The sequence below is a fragment of the Oryx dammah genome, unplaced genomic scaffold (assembly GCF_014754425.2).
Source record: "Oryx dammah isolate SB20612 unplaced genomic scaffold, SCBI_Odam_1.1 HiC_scaffold_23, whole genome shotgun sequence".
NCBI classification, from domain to species: Eukaryota; Metazoa; Chordata; class Mammalia; order Artiodactyla; family Bovidae; genus Oryx; species Oryx dammah.
In genome coordinates, this window is record NW_024070207.1 from 40,990,208 (window position 1) to 41,012,472 (window position 22,265).

A 22,265-nucleotide genomic window follows, 5' to 3' on the forward strand; every position below is an offset into this window, starting at 1 on the left:
AGCCCCTCCTTCATCATAGCCCCTCCCCTCCATAGCTCTCCCTGTAATAGCCCCTCCCCCGTCATAGCTCCTCCCATCATAGCCCCTCCCCGTCATAGCCCCTCCTTCGTCATAGCCCCGCCCCCGTCATAGCCCCTCCCCTTCCATCTCGGTGGTTCCTTCCTCTTCCGGTGTTCCTTCCTCTTCCGGTGTTCCTTCCTCTTCCGCTACGTATAGTCTTCTCCCCCACTTCCCCTTCCTGTTGTCCCCCTTATACAATCTGCCTTTCAAGACACACTTCTCACTTGATCTTACGTATAGTCACACCATGTGTGTGTCACTCCTAACTCCTGTGGTCTCAGATTTTTACCTGTTTAACTCTTGTTAATTCATGTTGGTTTCCCTTGGGCCCTCTCTGCAAACAGCAAGATAATGTTTACCTCTCAGACTTGTGAGAATAAAATGAGACAAGGTATGAAAATCACTGACAAAAACATCTGGCATATGGCAAGCTTTCAATAAGTGGTGACCATTATCATTATGAGTTTTCTTTAGCCAGAGATTTCTTGCTCAGTTCCTCTTCCACACGTCCCCCTGATAAATTTTTGACTTCCTTCCTTGGCAGCCTTGTTTTTTAAACTAGAAACTCACTGTAAATTTTTTTTTGCAAGTAATCCATTCAAAAAGTATTAATGAATAGTAAGACTTATTTTCTGATCTCAAGTTGCCAGTCAAGTGTGTGAGCAATGTTTTGGTAGAAGGAACCGCAAAGGCTTTAGAGCTAAGAACAGTGCTAGGTGTGGCTTGACTACAGACTTAACAAATTGAAAGTTGGGGTTTTTAGAGACCAGGTCTAGGTGCAGCAAATTTGCACTTAAAACCTGGAGCTTGCCTTTTCCTGTGAGAAGTATTGATAGTAGTATTTTGAGCCATCATCTTGCCAAATACAGTAAGTAAGAAATGGTATTAAAAATTATTTTACACCTGCCTTTTCTCTGACTGGTAATGCCTAGTCCTGGCTCGTTCTTTATTTCAGCAGACTTCCTAGCAAAAATAATATAATCTTTAACCATATCAAATGTCTGGAATTTCTTTTTTGTAAGCTCTTCTTTTAGATTTACTTGCCTCCTTGAATGTGTTCTACTTTTGATTCTGAGATTGTACCTTCTTATGTTTAGCATGCCAAACTTCCCAAATTCAATAGTGTCCAGCCTCTTGATTTCCGAGTGGCTGAAAGCATATAGTGTCTGGCCTCTTGATTTCAGATAGGCAGAAATCGTGTAGTGAGATGAGATGATTGGATGGCATCACAGACTCAGAGAACAGGAATTTGATCAAACTCTGGGAGACAGTGAAGGACAGGGAAGCCTGGTGTGCTGCAGTCCATGGAGTCACAAAGAGTCGGACACAACTGAGCGACTGAACAACAGTGCACATTTATACTTTCAATAAACTTTATTTTTTTTACAGTTTTAGATTCGCAGCAGAGAGCATATAGAGTTACCATATGCCTTGCCCCCCGCCTCCCCCCGCCACATGCATAGCCTCTCCCATTATTAACATCCCCAACCAGAGGTACCTTTCTTACAGTTGGTGAACCTGCACTGAATAACATTATCACCTAAAGTCCATAGTTTATGTTACAGTTTAATCTTAGTGTTGTACATCCTATGAGTTTGAACAAATGTATAGTGACGTGTATCCATCATTATAATATCATACAGGGTAATTTCATTACCCTAAAAATCCTCTGTTTTCTCTGCTCACTCATCCTAATGTCCCTTTAACCCATGACAACCAGTGATGTATTTATTGTCTCTACACTTCTGCCTTTTCCAGAATGTCACATAGTTGAAATCATACAGTATGTAGCCTTTTCAGCTTGGCATCTTTCACACAGTAATATGATTAAAGTCTCTTTCATGTCTTTTCATAGTGGACTAGTTCATTTCTTTTTAGTGCTGAATAATATTCCATTGTCTAGATGTGCCACAGTACATTTATCTATTCATCTACTAAAGGACACCTTGGTTGCTTCCAAATTTTGACAAGGATGAATAAAGCTGCCATAAACATTGTGTGTAAGTTTTTTGTGTAGACATGTTTTCAACTGTTTTGAGTAAATACCAAGGAGCAAAATTCCTGGATCATGTGGTAAGAGTATGTTTAGTTTTGTGAGAAACTGTTAAACTGTCTTCCAAAGTAGCCATACCATTTTACATTCCCAACCATGAGTGAATGAGAGTTCACATGCATTTTTTTTTTACCAAAATAAAATCAGAGTATACATGTTAATGACAGCAACAGCCATAAGGAAAGAGACATAAAATCTTTACAAACAAGTTTATATTCTTTGGTAGAGTTCAGGGAGTGTGGGTAGTGGGGGTGTGAGTAGTCATCTCTTGCCATTCAGTTTGGGGGCAAATAACTCTTCTCATTTCAATTGATACTGAAGATGTCATAGAGTCAAAGCAAGTGCAATGGCTGATGCTCAAAATGACCCCTGAGTCATCAAGGAAGGTTAAATTGTGATCATAATGTTTTGTTTAAGATGGGAAAGAGTGAAGTGTATTTTAGAATAATTATAAAAATAGTTAAAATAATGCAAAAAAAGCACTTATGCAGGTAGCTTAATTATTTCAAGTTCTTGAGTTCCATGGATGCTAGGGTCCTTATGAAGCCTCTTAAAGCTGAATATGGAATTTGGTGAATGTGTGTGCTTTTCTGGGGAGATGGGCCATAGTTTTCATCATATTCTCAAAGGGTTCTATGATTTTAAAAAGTTAAGAATGGCTGAGGTATCTGAAAAATTTATATGTTCAGAGACCCTGATAATGCCAGATAAATGAAATGTTATGAACTTATAGCTATACTGTTAAAATTTATAACTGTACTGTGTTATAAATGTACAACACTATACTAAGTTATAAATTTATAAATATGCAGTTATAAATTGATGGGAGTGATAAACCCAGTTACCTTTCAGTTACTTCATTATGTATTTTGCAAGTGCTGCCTTATTTTACTTTGTATTATTAATGGTTTTTTTTTTTCCTTTTTGCAGTCATCAATAGAAATGTATGTAAACAGATTGGACTCAGTAGAGTCTGTGCTACCTTATGAATATAATACGTAAGTTATAAGCATTATAATTATATCTGATATAATTCATATAATTGTGATTAATTTATATCACAATTATGATATAATACTGTTAAGATGTGCCTTCAGTTTTTAAAGTTAGTGAATGCAAGCCATGAGTATATTAAGAAATGTGGTAATATTATAATAAAGGTAATAGGAAAAAATGATTAGAATAGAGAACTTTCAATGTAAGACAAATGCTTAAAAGATTAGGAAGTTTCCATTCTTGATTTTTCTTTATAAGAAAGGCAAATTATAAATTTGCTACACTTTGAACCTTGAAAAAATATCTTTGCAGTTGTATCTTATTTCTAAAACATCAAATAGGTAGGTTTCTACTAAGATTTTAATGGATGAAGGTGCTTAGTTTAGTGAGTAGTTATTACATATTGAAGATTAAGTATGATCATTTGACAATAACAACAAATGATGCACTTCTTGGAAAAAAATGATCATAATTTCCTTTGGTACTGCTTTACTGCCTCTAATTAAGCAGAAATAAAATCAAGTCTCATTTTCATTAAAATACCAGGTGTAAATGTAGGGTGTTAGTATGAGTATTAAAAATATTACTCAGGCCTACTATTTATTTTATCTTCTATGTAAACCATTTTACATTCAAATTTACTTAAACGTAGTTGTGATTCTTTTCAGTTAGTAACCATTTGATTTGTGAATATGTGAGAATGTGTTTGGGGGCTTTTTTTTAAAATTCCCCTTTGGTCAGAACTGATAATTACAGTTTCTAAATGTCTCAGGTTAGAATCAGTACACACTTTAAGCCATGATTTCCTTATTTGTGCTTACATGTCGTTTGAAGTTTAACCCTAAAAATAGTGTTGGTTTCCTTCTGATTGTGATTACCTACATTACAAAAGTCAAGAGCAGTACCATGAGCATTTTGAATCATGAATTCATAATTATCAGAGGTTAAACAATTTAAAGAGAAACATAGAATCTACCATGAAAGGTGGAGCAGCTAGATAAATGATCAGGACTGATTTCTTTGTTGAATTTTTTTAACCCTTACTTAAACTTTTCTTTTTTTAGATTTGATTTCTGTCATGACTTCACAAAGCAAAGTCCTTCTGAAAATCTCGGACAAGTACTGTTTGGCGAAAGAATAACATCATCTCCTTATGAGGTTATTCAGTTGATCTTATTTTAAATTTTATTTTAAAATGAATCTTCTCAGAACTGACTACATACAGAGTTGTCTGTCAGTATCCATGAGAAGTTGGTTCCAGGACCCACTGTGGATGCCAAAATCCACATATGCTCAAAGTCCCATAGTCAGCCCTCCATACAGGCAGGTTCTGCATCTGTAGATTGAACAAACCGTGGTTCACGTGTTAAGTTTTCCATCTACCATCCACAGTTGGTTGAATACGTGGATGTCAAACCTATAGATACAGAGGGTCTGCTGTATATTTATTGAAAAGAATCCACATATAAGAATAGACCTGGGCAGTTCAAACTTGTAGTTGTTCAAGGGTCAACAGTCATACCAAAGAGTCTTTGCTTTAAAAGGAAAAGAAAAAGGAAAGGAGGTAGAATCTGGTGTTGCCAGAAGAATGCATTAATATAGTCGGCCCTCCAAATCTGAGGGTTCTGCATTTGAAGATTCAACCAACTGAGAATCAAAAATATTCAGGTAAAAAATTCCAGAGTCCTCAAAAGCAAAATTAGAATTTACACAGTATTTACATTATGCTTAAAACTAGTTATACAGCATTTACATTATATATTAAGTATTATAGGTAATCTAGAGATGATCTGAAGTACAGTTGACCCTTGAACAACACAAGTTTGAACAGTATGGGTCTACTTATACCCAGATTTTTTTCCCACTATATGATCTATGGTTGGCTGAATCTGTGGATGTGGAATCTCATTCAGAGGAACCATCTATGTGGAAGGCCACCCTATAAGTTGTAGGTAGATTTTCAGCTTCAGGGAGGGTTGATCCCCTAACTCTGCATTGTCCAAGGGTTACCTATATAGGGGAGGATGTGTATAAGTTATATGTGTATGCATGCGTGCTAAGTCACCTCAGTTGTGTCAGACTCTTTGTGACCCTCTGGAGTGTAGCCCACTAGGCTCCTCTATCCATGGTATTCTTCAGGCAAGAATACTGAAGTGGGTTGGCATGCCATCCTCTAGGGGATCTTCCTGACCCAGGAATGGAACCAGTGTCTCTTCCGTCTCCTGCATTGGCAGGCAGGTTCTTTACCACTAGCGCCACCTGGGAAGCCCCATATGTGTATGCTGCTGCTGCTGCTAAGTTGCTTCAGTTGTGTCCAGCTCTGTGCGACCCCATAGACGGCAGCCTACCAGGCTCCCCCATCCCTGGGATTCTCCAGGCAGGAATGCTGGAGTGGGTTGCCATTTCCTTCTCCAATGCATGAAAGTGAAAAGTAAAAGTGAAGTCACTCAGTCGTGTCTGACTCTTTGCGACCCCATGGGCTGCAGCCTACCAGGCTCCTCTGTCCATGGGATTCTCCAGGCAAGAGTACTGGAGTGGGGTGCCATTGCCTTCTCCAACATATGTGTATACTCCACCATTTTATATGAGGGACTTGGGCAATGGTGGATTTTGGTATCTGTGGATCTTGATGTCTTCCACTGATATACTTCACTGGGCTTCCCAGGTGGTGCTAGTGGTAAGGAATCAGCATGACAATGGAGGAGAAGCAAGAGACGTGATTTTGATTCCTGGATTGGGAAGATCCCCTAGGGGAGGAAATGGCAACCCACTCCAGTATTCTTGCCTGGAAAATTCCATGGACAGAGGAGCCTGGTGGGCTATAGTTCATGGGGTTGTAGAGAGTCAGACGTGACTCAGAGACTGAGCACAATGACTGATACTGTGGAATGACTATGCTCTTTAAGCTTTCTGCAGTAATTGGTGGTTCCACACGATGATTTTGCCTTTCACATTTTATTTTTGCTTCATAAAGAGAAAAAGTTTAATTTTTTGTTCTTATATATTTTGGGTAGGGTGATATAAGTAGATATAATTGGACTCTCAGTGTCTATTGATATTGCCCTCAATATCTTAATAGACGTGAGGATAGAGTAAGGATATTTTCATGAGCGGTTATGATTATGAAGGCACTAATATTTTTTTCTTTTTTTCCCCCAACTTCATGGAAGTATAACTGAGGTCCAATAAACTATATATATTAAAAGTGTATAATTTGATCCATATATGTGAAACCATCAGGCATTAGCCTGTTTTACAACTTTTTATTTTGAAGTAATTACAGATTCACAGGAAATGACAAAAGAATGAACAGGGAAGTCTCCTGTACGCTTTGCCCAGATTTGCCCAATGGTAACATCTTGCACATTAAAAGAAGAGGGTGGCAGAGGATGAGATGGTTAGATAGCGTCAATGACTCAATGGACATGAGTTTAAGTAAACTCTGGGAGATAGTGAAGTACAGGGAAGGCTGGAGTACTGCAGTCTGTGGGGTCACAAAGAGTTGGACACGACTGAGTGACTGACAACAGCAACATCTTGTATAACTACAGTATGACAGCAAAACTATTAGACAATGCACAGAGCTTATTCAGATTTCACTAGTTTTACATGCACTTATTTGTGTGTGTGTGATGCAGATTTGTGTACCTACTACCGCAGTCAATACATAGCATAGTTCTGTCAGCACAAGGCTCCCTAAAGTTCTCCATTTACTGTTCTTTTTCTGTTTAGTTTTCAGAATTCTTTATGTATTCTAGTTATGATTCCTTTGTTGCAGCAGTCATTTGCAAATAGTTTCTGCCTGTCTGTGACTTTTTTTTTTTTGACTTCTTATTAGGGTCTTTCATGAAGCAAATACTTAAAATTTTCTGTGGTCCAATAATCAAGTTTTCCTTTTATGAATCATGCTTCTGGTGTCTAGTCTAAGAAGACTTTGTATAGCCTTCAGGCCTAAAAACATTTTTCTATGCTTTCTTCTAAAAGTTTTATAATTTAGCTTTATATCTTTAAGTCTGTGATCCATTTTGAATCATTTTTTGTATAAGGTGTGAGGTTTGGGTTGAAATTTTTTTTTTTCTTTTTTGGCCTGTAGGTGTGCAATTACTTCAGTACCATTTGCTGAAAAGACCTTTTCAACAGTTTCAGTTCTTTCTCCACTGACTTGCTTTTGCACCTTTGTAAAAAAAGTCACTTGGGCCTAGTTGTATAGGTGTAATTCCTAGGCTCTCTGTTGATCTGTTCCATTGGTCTGTGTGTCAGGCATTTGCTTTTTGATGATTAAAGTTGCACATAGCCCCCCTATTGTACCATTGTACTAAAAGAAAAGTGCACCTTTTCAAGAAATGCTATGCTTTGCACTGAAGAAACATGACAGTTCAACTCAGTTTGGGGTTAATATTGTATGATTTCAGGATATCAGGTGTTGGATTTTCATTGTTTATTCTTGCTCATTGTTTTCTGATTCACAACACTAGCACTTCACCTTGGTCATCTCCAGTAGCCAGACTTTGTAAATAAGAGATTTCATATTAAAAGTTTCAAATATTTTCTTATTATTTTTTGGTAACACTTTTATTGAGGGATCATTTGCATGCCAAATAATTCACCCACTCATAAGTGTCCATTTCAGTGCTTTTAGTATATTCATAGAGTTCTATAACCATCACTGGAGAAGGCGATGGCACCCCACTCCAGTACTTTTGCCTGGAAAATCCCATGGGCGGAGGAGCCTGTAGGCTGCAGTCCATGGGGTCGCCAAGAGTCGGACACGACTGAGTGACTTCACTTTCACTTTAAACTTTCATGCATTGGAGAAGGATATGGCAACCCACTCCAATGTTCTTGCCTGGAGAATCCCAGGGACGGGGGAGCCTGATGGGCTGCCATCTATGGGGTCGCACAGAGTCGGACACGACTGAAGCGACTTAGCAGCAGCAGCAGCAGCATAACCATCACTACAACCAATTTTATTATCAGTTTTAAGTGAAGTGTTCTAGATCAGGGTAATTTATAGAAAGCTGCAGTGGATTTTATACCCCACCTTATATAGTACTGAAGAAGGCAGGTTCTCTTGAAAGAAGTGTGTGTCTAGTTTAATTACTTCAGATGTGTACTGAAGTGTAGAGGAAATAGTGTTAAGAATCATGGCATACTGAAATCTCTAAAGAAGAGTTTTATCTGTAATATAAAGTGCTTACTTTGTGAATTTTGGTTTGTACAACTTAGTCCAAATCTCTGAATATTTTAAATTTTCTTTCTTAACAGTTTTCCTTTAACAAGTCAGAGACATGTGTGAAAGTTTGTATGAAATCTTATGATACAGCAAAGGAAGATCAAAAGAAAAAGCTGGATTTTTTGAAGAGAGGAATGCAACTGAATTATCAGCATCACTGGTATGTTTGGCATCTGACATCATATGACTTAAAATTTCAATTCCCTTCAGAAGCAGTTTTATGGGTTTTATTTCCCTTTGGAGAAATGTATGTTGTGATAGTATAAATTAGTAGTTTTACTGTAGAGTAATTAACCAGTTTGCATTCTTTGAAAATATGCTGGCATTTGGGGATGGATTGGGGGAAATCTTGATTGGAGATTTAAAAATCATCTTCAAGGAAAGAGAACAGAATGAAAAACAATGTTTGACAGTTGGTAAACTTGTGGGTGACTTCTTATTTGCTAGATTTCAGATAGCATCCTTTTTATTTCTTATCTGAAAACAAATTATGTATTAGTGCCTGGCATATGGCAGGTGTTCAGTAAATAGTTGTTGAATGGGTAATGAGTGGAAGAATTTTTATTTATTTATTTATTTTTTCATTTTTTGGCCATGCCACATAGCATGTGGGATCTTAGTTCCCTGACCAGGGATTGAACTCAGGCCCTTGGCAGTGAAAGGGTGGAGTACTAACCACTGGACCACCAGGGAATTCCTTAAGTTCAGATTCTTAAAAAGAGTTTTTAAGTATTGGAGTACAAATAAATTAATAAAAATAAATTGGAATGTAATTTCTTTACAATGTTGTGTTAGTTTCTGCTGTACAATAGCATCAGTCTGCTGTATGTATACATATACCTCTTCCTTGTTAAGCCCTCCCTCCCACCTCCTCCCCATAAGTTAAGATTTTTAATCAAAGCCAATCCACAAAAAATAGTATGTAATTTCAGGTAGATATTAAATAGATTTTAAAACTGCTTCTGGAGAATTCCTTGGCGGTCCAGTGGTTGGGACTTGGCACTTTCACTGCCATGGGCCTGGGTTCAATCCTTTGTTGGGGAACTAAGATCTTGCAAGTCATGTGGTGTGGCCAAAACAAAAACAAACAAGAATCTGAACTTAAATATATGTAAGATGATGTTAGTTTTGCTTGATATGAATTGCTTATTAAATCTTTTCCTTAAAATATTTATATTTAGGATTATTGATAATATGCCAGTGGTATGGTGTCGTGATATAAATGGTGGAAATAAGTACTGTACAACAGGATTTCCGATAGGCTGCTTTGTTACCCAAAGTGGCGTATCCAGTGATGCTTGCTTCATGCACGTAAGTATTGAGAACTTACTATAGAAATATAAGAATGTTGCTTCATTTACAATTTGCTTTCTAGTATAGTCACTTAAAGGCAATGGCACCCCACTCCAGTACTCTTGCCTGGAAAATCCCATGGGCGGAGGAGCCTGGTGAGCTGCAGTCCATGGGGTTGCTAAGAGTCGGACACGACTGAGAGACTTCACTTTGACTTTTCACTTTCATGCATTGGAGAAGGAAATGGCAGCCCACTCCAGTGTTCTTGCCTGGAGAATCCCAGGGACGGCGGAGCCTGGTGGGCTGCCGTCTCTGGGGTCGCACAGAGTCAGACACGACTGAAGCGACTTAGCAGTAGCAACAGCAGCAGCAGCATAGTCACTTAAACATGAATGGGACACCTACTATTGTCTCCGTTTTATGCTAGAGGTTGAGGAAACAAAGACAAGTGGTCCCTTGCCCTCTAGAAGTTCATAGTGCTAAGTAGGAGATAGACTTGTGAGCAAATTGATGCAATAAAATGTTTTATGGTAGGAGACTAAGGAGCAAGGAGGATATAATGAAGGGAATGAAAAAGTATTTGTTAGATGAATGGGTGGGTGAGCATTTCTAGATGGGAAATCAGTATGAGATTGGTCAAGAGATTGGAAGTCTGAAATAGCATGCTGTGATTGAGGGACTGTGAGTAATTGGGTATATCTGCAGCATAAGGTTTGGGGTTTTGGGCATGCATGTAGAGATGAAGCTCAAAACGGGGGTAGGTAGAAGCCAGATCATGGCAGGAGGTCCTGTATACAGTGGTAAGGAAAGTCACATTAAATGCCTATTATGAGCCAGAAGCAATGTTATATCACCCTATACACAGTGATTAATTTAATCCTTGAAACAGCCCTGTTGCTAGAATCTAATACTGCTGTTTTACAGATGATAAAATTCAATCTCAGAGACGGTAAGGGACACGACTAGAGGCAGACAGCTAGTAAGTGGGAGACATAGGACTCCAACTCAGATCTTTTTAGCTTGGAAGTCCTAATCACATGGTTTGAAATTTATCTTGTGATTCTCAAAGTGTTTTCTACTGGGTCCTAGGGTAACAGAAATGTCTTGGGGCTGCCTTGGAGGCTGAATGGTCATGGAAGGGCAGCACTACTTAGAATCTTTCTTATATGGAGAGACTCAATGTGGATCAGCAATGGGCTGAAGGGGAAGGGAGAGAGAGGAGCAGAGGTTTTGGAGTCTAAATGATGGTACCCTTCATTGTTTCTTTCCAGAGAAAAGGGCTGTGCTTCTTGCATTTTAGTCATTCAGGGACCACCTTGGTGATTTGTGCCACAACTGAGGCAGTTGCAATTATTTATCTGTAATTTAAAATTTTTCTTTAAAGTTTTATTGTTATGAATTTAGGAAGGAAAGTTATATTTGGTACTGCTAGTTATAATAGCTATAGCAAAAAGTATAGTGACCATGGTATATAAAGCAATAGATATTTAATCTTTAATAAATTTCAGAGGTATTTTTTAATATCAAAGGCTTGACATATCTAACAAGACTCATGGGGCCTGAGGTGTAGTTTGTATACATATCTCAGGGATTCCAGCATATCAGAGCAGGCCACTAAAAGTCCTAGTTACATGAAAACTCCATCTCTTCTCCCATCTCCAGTAAAGATATCCTGGGAAAGTTCAGTTCAGTTCAGTCGCTCAGTCATGTCCGACTCTTTGCGACTCCATGAATCGCAGCACGCCAGGCCTCCCTGTCCATCACCATCTCCCGGAGTTCACTCAGATTCACGTCCATCGAGTCGGTGATGCCATCCAGCCATCTCATCCTCTGTCGTCCCCTTCTCCTCCTGCCCCCAATCCCTCCCAGCATCAGAGTCTTTTCCAATGAGTCAGCTCTTGCATGAGGTGGCCAAAGTACTGGAGCTTCAGCTTCAGCATCATTCCTTCCAAAGAACACCCAGGGCTCATCTCCTTCAGAATGGACTGGTTGGATCTCCTTGCAGTCCAAGGGACTCTCAAGAGTCTTCTCCAACACCGCAGTTCAAAAGCATCAATTCTTCGGCGCTCAGCCTTCTTCACAGTCCAACTCTCACATCCATACATGACCACTGGAAAAACCATAGCTTTGACTAGACAGACCTTAGTCGGCAAAGTAATGTCTCTGCTTTTGAATATACTATCTAGGTTGGTCATAACTTTTCTTCCAAGGAGTAAGCGTCTTTTAATTTGATGGCTGCAGTCACCATCTGCAGTGATTTTGGAGCCCCCAAACATAAAGTCTGACACTGTCTCCACTGTTTCCCCATCTATTTCCCATGAAGTGATGGGACCAGATGCCATGATCTTCATTTTCTGAATGCTGAGCTTTAAGCCAACTTTTTTGCTCTCCTCTTTCACTTTCATGAAGAGGCTTTTTAGTTCCTCTTCACTTTCTGCCATAAGGGTGGTATCATCTGCATATCTGAGGTTATTGATATTTCTCCCTGCAGTCTTGATTCCAGCTTGTGTTTCTTCCAGTCCAGCGTTTCTCATGATGTACTCTGCATAGAAGTTAAATAAGCAGGGTGACAATATACAACCTTGACGTACTCCTTTTCCTATTTGGAACCAGTCTGTTGTTCCCTGTCCAGTTCTAACTGTTGCTTCCTGACCTGCATACAGGTTTCTCAAGAGGCAGGTCAGGTGGTGTGGTATTCCCATCTCTTTCAGAATTTTCCACAGTTTATTGTGATCCACACAGTCAAAGGCTTTGGCATAGTCAATAAAGCAGAAATAGATATTTTTCTGGAACTCTCTTGGTTTTTCCATGATCCAGCAGATGTTGGCAATTTGATCTCTGGTTCCTCTGCCTTTTCTAAAACCAGCTTGAACATCAGGGAGTTCACGGTTCACGTCTTGCTGAAGCCTGGCTTGGAGAATTTTGAGCATTACTTTACTGGGACAAAGGGGGCTTTTTTTTTTTTAATACAAACATTTGTAACAATTTGTTAGCCAATATCTGCAAACCATGTAAATGCCCCTCAACAGGTGAGTAAATGAAGAAGATATGGGGTATTCATTCCTTGTACAACAACTCAGCAATTAAAATGAGAGCAAACTGTTGACACATGCACAACATGGAGAGATCTCAAACTTGTACTAAGCAAAAGAAGCCAGAAATAAAATTTTACAGGTTGTATGATTTCATTTCTGAGCTATTACTAGCAAAGGTAAAGATATAAAGACAAATGGCTTTAGATCTGACAAGCATAAGGATTTGGAGTGGAATACAGAGAAGACCAAGGCCTTCTTGGAGCACAGAGAAATCACTCTGAGGTAACAAAGTTGAGATAAATGGGATACAGAGTTTAGAAGCAGTAACAAAATAATTGTTTTATTTTTCAAAAGTTTTTCTTTCCTTAAAAAAAACAACTGGAATATAATTGCTTTACAAAAGCTATTGTTTTATTAAGGACCTCAATAGTCATCTGGCTCAGTCTAGGAGACTTATTAATACAATGCTCTGCAAAAGAGATGGCAAATATGTATTTATCTCTAATTTAACTTAAACTTATTTAAAAGGATATTATAGAAATTACAGGCTTAGTATTCTGTTCATCTATTTTCAATTACGTAGAAAAGTAGAATACAGATTTTTTTCATCTACTACCTAAGATTATCTCATATATCCCCAGTGATATATATTCTTCACAATGGTAAACATTGACATAGGGAATGTGGGAGGAAAAGCAGCAAATTACAGGAGAGCAGTTAATGAATAGGAGAAATTTGGATAAAAAAAGTCTGTGTTTGATACTCTAGATGAAATTCTATATGGAATGGTTCTTATTTTTGGCTGGGTCATGTAGTTTACAGGATCTTAGTTCCTTGACCAGAGATTGAACTATGGCCATGGCAGTGAAAGCGCTGAACCCTAACCACTAGACCACCAGGGAACTCTCCAAAGGATATGGACTTAATAAAAACCCTTTTTGTTAAAAAAAAAAAACAGATAACAGAAAACCACACAGAGCAGATATAAAGTTTAATGAACTATTATAAGGGGAACACCTTTGTAAATGTCAGCCAGATCAAGAAATTGAATTTGGCCAGCCTCCTCAGAAGGTATCCATGTATCCTACCCATTGAAACTGTGTTGCATCCCCTAAAATAACCACAATCCTAACTTTCACCCTGATCACTTCCTTGAGTTTCTTTTATAGTTTTATTACCCAAGTCTACATCTCTCAACACTATAGTTTAGACTTGAGCATTTTATTTATCTTTTATCAATATTTCCTTGTGAAAGTGAAGGTGAAGTAGCTCAGTTGTGTCCTGACTCTTTATGACCCCATGGACTGAGCATTCTCTTTTTTGCGGGAGCATTTTCAAACACACAGAAAAGTTGAATAAATTGTATAGTGGACACTCACATACCCAGCACCTAGATTCTATAATTAGCATCTTTGGATTTGATTTATCACAGATTTATACACTTGTGTATTCCTGTATCATTCATCCAAACAAGGGTACATTTTCCTCTGTCCCTGATTTCTTAGAAATTGATAGATGGATCTAGTGGATTGATTAGACTCAGGTTTGATCTCTTTGACAAGATAAGGTAGTGATGTGTTCTTTCATCAGGATGCACATAAAATCTCTTTTTAAAAAATAGGTTTATTATTTAGAGCAGTTTTAGGTCAAAGAAAAATGAAATGGCAGGTACAGAGACTTCCCAGGTGCCTTCTGCCTTCACACACGCATAGCTTCCCTCATTATCAACATCACTCACCAGAATGTGGTACAGTTGTTACAACTGATGATACACAGTGAAGATACACATTGTTGCACTATGTGATACACATTAGTTAATGTGATACACATTTCACCCAAAGCCCATAGTTTACATTAGGGTTCACTCTTGTGTGTATTTTATGGGTTTGGACAAATGTATAATGACATGTGTCCACTGTTATAATATCATACAGAGTAGTTTCACTGCCCTAAAAGTCTTCTGTGCTCTGCTTGTTCATCCTCCTCTACCTGGTGTCTTTTATTTCTTTCTTTTACTGTGATAACTGGATCCACTATTCCTTAGGGGATGCTGAGGCTTCAGAAACTGTAGCTTCCATCAATCAGGAAACAAAAACCTTTTCTCTTGCAGTGTCTAGCCAAGCGCCCTCTACTGACAAAGCTTCATTCAGTGCCAGCTTGCAAAGGAGACCTAGTTAAAATACTCAAAGGGCCCAGATAATTTTCACAGAGGTCAAAGAGCATGAATCTGGCAATGAGAGGCAATAAATCAATAACTGGCACACCTTACATGCATGCACTGATCAATACTCTGATGAAAGAGAGCCATTGTTTATCTCCAGAAATCTCTGTGCAGCTCCCCTCTCTCTGGTATTCTGCCCCACAAAATCCAGCCCCCTTGGCCTCTCTGGACTTTGAACTTTGTCTTCCCAACTGGGGAGATTGCGGGGCTTCTTTGGGTACCCCTTCCCTGTACCACAGCCTGAAAATTCTCTCTGGGAAGGAAGCTTGAGGCTTCCCCTTCTCTAGGTGATCACTCTCTTAATGTTCTTTGTTGTCCAAGGTCTGAAAACCATTTTCAAATATTTTAACCATTTGAAAAAATTGTTTAAGGTGAAAGAGTAAATCTAGTCTCATGTTCTTCCATCATGTCTGGAGAGGAGATTCCACTCTCCTATTTTCTTTTTGCATACATTTGCTTGGTGTGACTTTGCCTATCCTTTCAATTTAACTTTCCAAATCTCTTTTAGATATGTCTCTTTTATACAACATGTTGGGTTTTGCTTCAGGGCATCTTCTGAAAAATCTTTTCCTCTTAATGGCTGAGTTAAGCCCATTTACATGTATTGCTATGACATTTACTCTCAGTTCTATTATATTGCATTTTGTTTACTATTTTGATATTCCACATGTTATTGATTCTAAGACTCATGTTTCCCCATATTTTATCATTTATGAAATCAAGATGTGTCTTCCAGTTGATGGCATGTTAAAGTTTAATTGGCAGTGTATTTTTTTAGCAGCACATAGAATGATGTTTTGCAAGTGGTGGCATTTTCAATTCCATGAAATATATTTCTTTGAAAAGTCTTTATATGGTCTACATTTTATTGTTGTAATTCTTCTAATATTTAAGGTTTGAATTTCTGTTTTGGTCTTTTCATTCCTACCTACTTCTTGATCACTTTTTTTTTTTGGCCACACCATATGGTTTTTAGGATCTCAATTTCCTGACCAGAGACTGAACCAGGGCTGAGGCAGTGAAAGCTCGGAATCTTAGCCACTAGGCTACCAGGGACATTCCATTCCACCTATTTCTTAGAGGGTGTGATATAGTTTCATGATTATGCATCTGGGTATGGATTTTTGTTTTGCTGCGTTTTTAATCGTGTTGTTAATTCCTTGAGTTTCCTGGATTTGTGCCTTTTATCAGTTCTGTAATTCTCAGCCATAGTCAGATATTTTCTTCTTTCCTTTTTAGACTCCAATTAAAGCTATGTTAAGTGTTTTTTTCTTCTCCACATGTCTTAACTTTTTTTCTGTATTTTCTATTTTTTTTTCTGTACTGTGTTCTTCTGGTGTATCTTCTGGTCTATAAATTGTCTTTTCACATGTTCCTTCTCTTAAAATATCAGTAATAATCTTTCTCATTTCTATAAGTTTTGTTGTTTTTCAAATCTGCTAGGTCATTATTTTATACTTATCTATTTTATGCACACTTGTGTTTGATGTCTTTGAAATATATTAAGTTTGGTTAATTTTAAATCTGCCTCTTATCATTCCTGGATCTGAAATCTTTACAAATTTGTTTCTGCTAGTTCCTGCTCATGATTCCTTTTTTCCTTGTATGCTTCGTTATTTTGACTTCATATTCATTGTTCTCAAGTAGTATTTGTGGAGTTTGAGTCCTAGGGTCAAAGTACTTTCCTTCAGAGAGGATTTTCATTTACTTCCACATGGTGTCTTTGGGAAATACCAGTCTGGGAACACCTTAAGGCAAATTCATAATTTAAACTTCCTGAGGCAACTTAGATGATGTGAATCCAGCCTGCAAATCTATGGTTTTTGAGGACAGTTTTATTTCTCTCCCCCTACCCGCACCTGGTTCTGTTTATCTTTGAGGCCATCTTCCCAATAGTCCACTGGGACTATAGGAGTAGGCTCACTTCTGGCTCACCTTTATCCTGAGGATGTTGCTTTTGGAAGGGGTGGGTGGTCTCAGCTTAGTGTGCAGAGGGTTTCATATTAGCCTTCTCATCTGGGAGGCCCTCCCTGAGTGCCCCCTTCCTCCTCCTTATGAAGCTACCCAAACCGAAGTTCAGGTTTGCCCAAATTAGCAGGTATCCTCAGGGCAAGAGCAGCATCAGTGCTTCCTTACCCAGCTGACCTCTCTGACTTCCCCTTAGAATTTGGCATTGGGACCTCCCTGGCAGTCCAGTGGTTAAGACTCTGGGCTTCCAATGCAGGGGGCATGGGTTTGATCCCTGGTTCAAGGAACTAAGATCCTATATGCCACATGGCATGGCCAAAAAATAAAAATAAATAAAAAACAATAAGAATAATAAATTAAAAAAGAATTTGGCATTGGTAGTTCCTTACTTTCTTGTCACCTCATGTTACTTTTTTAAATTTTAAAGCCTATTCTTTTAGAGCAGGTTTAGGTTCATAGTAAAATTGAGAGGAAGGTACAGAGATTTCCCATACACCCTCTGTGCCATACAGACATAACCTCCTCCATTCTCAGCATCCTCCACCAGAGTGGGACATTCATTACAACTGATGAGCCTGCATTGATGCATCACATGATGACCACCTAAAGTCCATAGTTTACATTAGGGGTCACTCTTAGTGTGCTATATCCTATGCTCATGTTGCTTTTAAGGAGATATTTGTTATGTTTATCATTTGTGCTTTGCAGCAGGAGATTTGGCCCAAATAAGATGGGAATTGGAAATCTAGTTAAAGTTTTAAAGCATAATTTAATTTTATTTATTTTTATTTTTACTTTATTTTGCTTTACAATACTGTATTGGTTTTGCCATACATTGACATGAATCAGCCACGGGTGTACATGAGTTCCCAATCCTGAACCCCCCTCCCACCTCCCACGCCATTAAAGCATAATTTTAATATCTAGTAGGAAGGAATCTAACATTTAATGATTTCCTTATTCTGTGCCAGGTACTGAACTAGCTCTTTCCATATGATTTCTCACTTATTCCTCTTAATAATTTTATGAATTAAGTGGTGGTAGCCCCATTTTATAGACTTCCCTGGTGGTTCAGTAGTAAAGAATCTGCTTGCAATGCAGGAGACCTGGGTTCGATCCCTGGGTTGGGCAGATTCCCTGGAGGAGGGCATGGAAACCCACTCTAGTACTCTTGCCTGGAGAACCCCCATGGACAGATGAGCTGGGTGGGCTACAGTCCATAGTGTAGCAAAGAGTCGGACGTGACTGAGCAACTAAGCAGCAGCAGCCCCATTTTACAGCTAAGAAAACCAGGGCCCAGAAAAATTGACATACAAAAGCTTGTATGTGGCAAAATATGAATTCCATCTCAATGTTGTTGTTGCTTCTTGGCCACACCATGCAGCTTGCAGGATCTTAGTTCCCCAACCAGGGACTGAACGCACGCTATGGCAGTGAAAGCCCTGAGTTTTAACCACTCGACCACCAGGGAATTCCCTGATGCCAGTGTTTTTTAATCCAAATTCTGTTCTCTTTGCACCATCCCAAACTGCCTCTTGTATGTTTTGAACATCTACAGGATATTTACTCTGAGAACATGTTTGAGAAGTGCCTGGCACATAGTAGATGTTCAAAAATATTTGTTGAGTGAATGAATGAGCCAGACAAAATTCCTAGCCTTGTGATCAAATGGGGAACACAATTTACTAGGGGATGGAAACATGTAAAAACACCAACTACAATCTGATATAAGTGGCATAGATATGAGCTGAGTGCTGTGAGAGCACAGAATAAAGAATTCTTTTGTAGTAACATCAGATTTTAAGTAGAGGCTATGGCAGCAGATGAATCTGGAGAGATAAGCAGGATTCAGATCCTGGAGGACCTTGTTACCATGTTATCTCTCAGATCCAGTACTTTATGCCTCATGGTAGTTGAAATGCTTTTCATGCATTGATTTAATGCTTACAGCACCCTGTAGTTCAGATGGTAAAGAATCTGCCTGCAATGCAGGAGACCCGGGTTCAATACCCGAGTCAGGAAGATCCCCTGGAGAAGGGAATGACAACCCACTCCAGTATTCTTGTATGGAGAATTCCATGGATAGACCATAGGGTCACAAAGTGTTGGACATGACTGAGCAACTAACACACACCCTGTTATGATGTCTACAGTAAAGGTGCAGAAATCAAGACATTGATTGGTTAAGCAACTTGGCCAATGTCACACAGGCTGGTACATGCCATACCTGAGCCTTCAACTTTGGCAATTTGACTGTGGAGTCCACTTCTTTAACCCCTATGCTGTGCTGCTTCTGGGGCTTCCCTGGTAGCTTAGCCGGTAAAGAATCTTCCTACAATGCAGGGGACCCCAGTTCAATTTCTGGGTTGGGAAGACCCCCTGGAGAAAGGGATAGGCTACCCACTCCAGAATTCTTGAGATTCTCTGGCAGCTCAGGTGGTGAAGAATCCACCTGCAATGTGAGAGACCTGAGTTCAATCCTTGGGTGGGGAAGATCTGGAGGAGGAGGGCATGGCAACCCACTCCAATATTCTTGCCTGGAGAATCCCCATGGACAGAGGAGCCTGGAGGGCTAGAGTCCATGGGGTCACAAAGAGCTGGATGTGACTGAGTGACTAAGCGCAGTGTGCTGCTTCTATTAGCATATATCATGGCCATACCTCCATACCAGTACATGCAAATCTACTGTAGCTGCACTGTATTTCTCTGTATGGTTATACTGTCTTTCATTTAACTGTACTGGGGGATAGTCCAACCCATCATAAGTCTTATACAGAAGCTTCTCCCACATCCTTATGGAAGAATAATCATTCACTCTCCCTTAACCACTTTTACCAGAAAAGAGCAGTCAGAAGTTTTCTTTCTTCTGAATTAGAGCAGTGGTTCTTAAAGTGTGTTCCAGGATCAGTAGCATCGGCGCCACCTGGGAGCTTGTTAGACACATAGAATCTCAACTCTCACCCTAGGCCCAGTGAGTCAGAATCTGCATTTGGGTGATTTGTATAAACTTTCAAGTTTAAGAAGCATTGGCTGTTAGGGAATGAACTAATGAGTACTTGACTGATAGGGTTTAATTCACTTTTTGATGCCTCTGATTATAAATGTAAATATACCCTCATTATACAAAATTTGATAAGTACAGAAAAATCTAAAGAACCAGTGGAAAAATGAATGCCTGTAGTCTCACTACCCAGAGACATCACAGTTTGCATTCTGCAACATGTCTTCTTTCTATTTTTTTTTTGTTTCCTTACTTTAACCATAAATAAAGCCCAAACTCTTGATATGCTTAAACTTTAAGTACCTATAACATTTTATTAGTTTATTTGCATTACTTCATATTTTTGTGTGGTTAAAAACCAGCAATGTGTGCATTTGTGAATTTTACATTTTCAATACTATTCCTTTGTAACAACTGTTTAAGACAGTAGAATTAAGTAACATCTTAATTTTAGGCCAGATGTTCAGGGCTGCACTTTTAATCTTATAAAAACACATTTACACTTCAGTATGCTTAATTTATAGCTTGGTTTTTTAGAACTAATATATCTCGTTTTCATTCCATGCTCACAATTTATATTTTTGAGTTTATAGGAAACATTCAAACTTCTTTCAAATTTCTTTGTATTTTTGCAGCCTGAATTCAACAAAACTAATACTTACTACATCTTCAACCATGTTGATATTACCATTTCCTATCACAGTGAAAATGAAGTAGATTGGTATGTTTCAAAATTGGTTTCTGCTAGACTTGAACCCAAAAGGTAATTATAGAATATCTTTTAAATTAGTTCCATTAATTTAAAAATTAATTCAAAATGTAGAAGATCTCACCAGAATTTTCATTTTTAGGATATATGTGTGATATAACCTTAGACATAAAGTTTAAAAAAGCAAACAGACAATTTTATTCCCTTTTACTTATAGTAAGCATGCGAGTAACATGTAATGGGAGAAAGAACTGACAGATCTGGAAGAGAATAGCCTTATTGAGGGTGTCCTAACTCTTCTTTAGTTGCTGCCATATGACAGAGATTACGTTAAGGTTTGTGTTTGTTCAGAGGAGAATTCTAGTTCCAATGGAGTCTATTAGGCAGGTATCAGCTGGGTTTGAGAAAGAATCTGCTAGCAGTTAGAGCTCTCTAACAGTTGAACAAGCACTCTCAAGAAGTAGTGAGTAGTTAATCCCTAGATATTTGTAGGAAGAGCCTAGATGACCCAGCTCTTAGAGATTTCATAATTAAGCACCCAGCATAGTGTCTGGTCCCTAGTAAGTGAATACTTAATGAATTTCAAGGGCAGTTCTGCATTGGGTGAGAGACTGGATAGGTGCAAATGATGTTCTAACTTCAAGATTCTTTGAAACTGTAGGATAAGATTGGTACTTTTCAATTAAAAGAGGGAGGGGGAATAAATCATACAGTATATCAAATCATGATCGATACAGGTAAAATGTTATAAAATCTGATATATTAAGATGGAGGAAGTTATCCTTGAGACTAAGGTGAAGTATATTAAAGGAGGTGTAAGTGTGGTATAGTCTTCTGAACACAGAACAAGGAATTTGGAAATTTAGATTTTAGTCTCATATCTGCTGGTTCCATTTTGGAAGTCAACCCTAAGTTCATCAAGATGGATCAGATTTCATTGTTTTTAAATCTACTAGCCTATTTTATTTTAGCCAAGGTTGTTCCATCTGTCACAACTAATGACCAAAGGGAAAGAATAGTTAAATAATGTACTGTACCAAGCTTTTGGCCCTGGGTACATTAACTTGATGTCTCACAGGCTCAATCTCCTCATTTACAAAAGGAGGGGACTGAATTAGGGGTTTTTAATATAGATTCTGATGCATCAAACCCAGTTTTTATTGATGTGTATTTTTCTGGGTAAAAGGGTCCATATATTTAATTAGATAAACAAGACCCCAAAAGATGAAGAACATTGGTACTTTCCAACTCTGATTTATCTTTGTAAAAAGATATTCTTTTGGAAATTAGTGGCTATGTTAAAATTTTTTAAAGATTTATTTAATAAGGTATTGCAGATAGGAAATAAAAGAAAGATTAAAAGGATCAGGGCGTGTTTATCATTAACAGGATAAACAGAGCTACCCAGCGAGGCCAGGGAATACTAACCATTGTCAAGGGCAATCACCCATGCTTCTTTGTGTATGTCACTTCTGATAAGTAGGAATAGAATTTTAGGTTCATGGACTGTGAGATCTGACTCAGAATGGCTGCTTCTGTTGAAAGTCATTTGGGTAGAAAGGTAATTAACATACGAAGTATGATATAGGAAGCTAATCTCATCAGCTATATGAAAATCAAATTTAGTGCTTACAGGCACATTTCATATTCTCAGGCTTAGACAGAGTAAAAAAAAGCCAAGAAAATAATTTTCTAG

General features: G+C 38.4%; 1 protein-coding gene across 2 annotated transcripts in view; it reads left to right on the forward strand.

Moving 5' to 3' along the window:
* LOC120882298 (transmembrane 9 superfamily member 2-like) overlaps nucleotides 1–22,265 on the forward strand; it is an 80,683-nt gene that overhangs the window by 1,201 nt on the left and 57,217 nt on the right. For both annotated transcript variants that reach the window (XM_040266263.1, XM_040266264.1), the window contains exons 2-6: nucleotides 3,044–3,111; nucleotides 4,174–4,267; nucleotides 8,375–8,502; nucleotides 9,524–9,653; nucleotides 20,496–20,623. In XM_040266263.1, coding sequence (XP_040122197.1) covers nucleotides 3,044–3,111; nucleotides 4,174–4,267; nucleotides 8,375–8,502; nucleotides 9,524–9,653; nucleotides 20,496–20,623 — 548 coding nt within the window. The remainder of the gene's footprint in view (nucleotides 1–3,043; nucleotides 3,112–4,173; nucleotides 4,268–8,374; nucleotides 8,503–9,523; nucleotides 9,654–20,495; nucleotides 20,624–22,265) is intronic.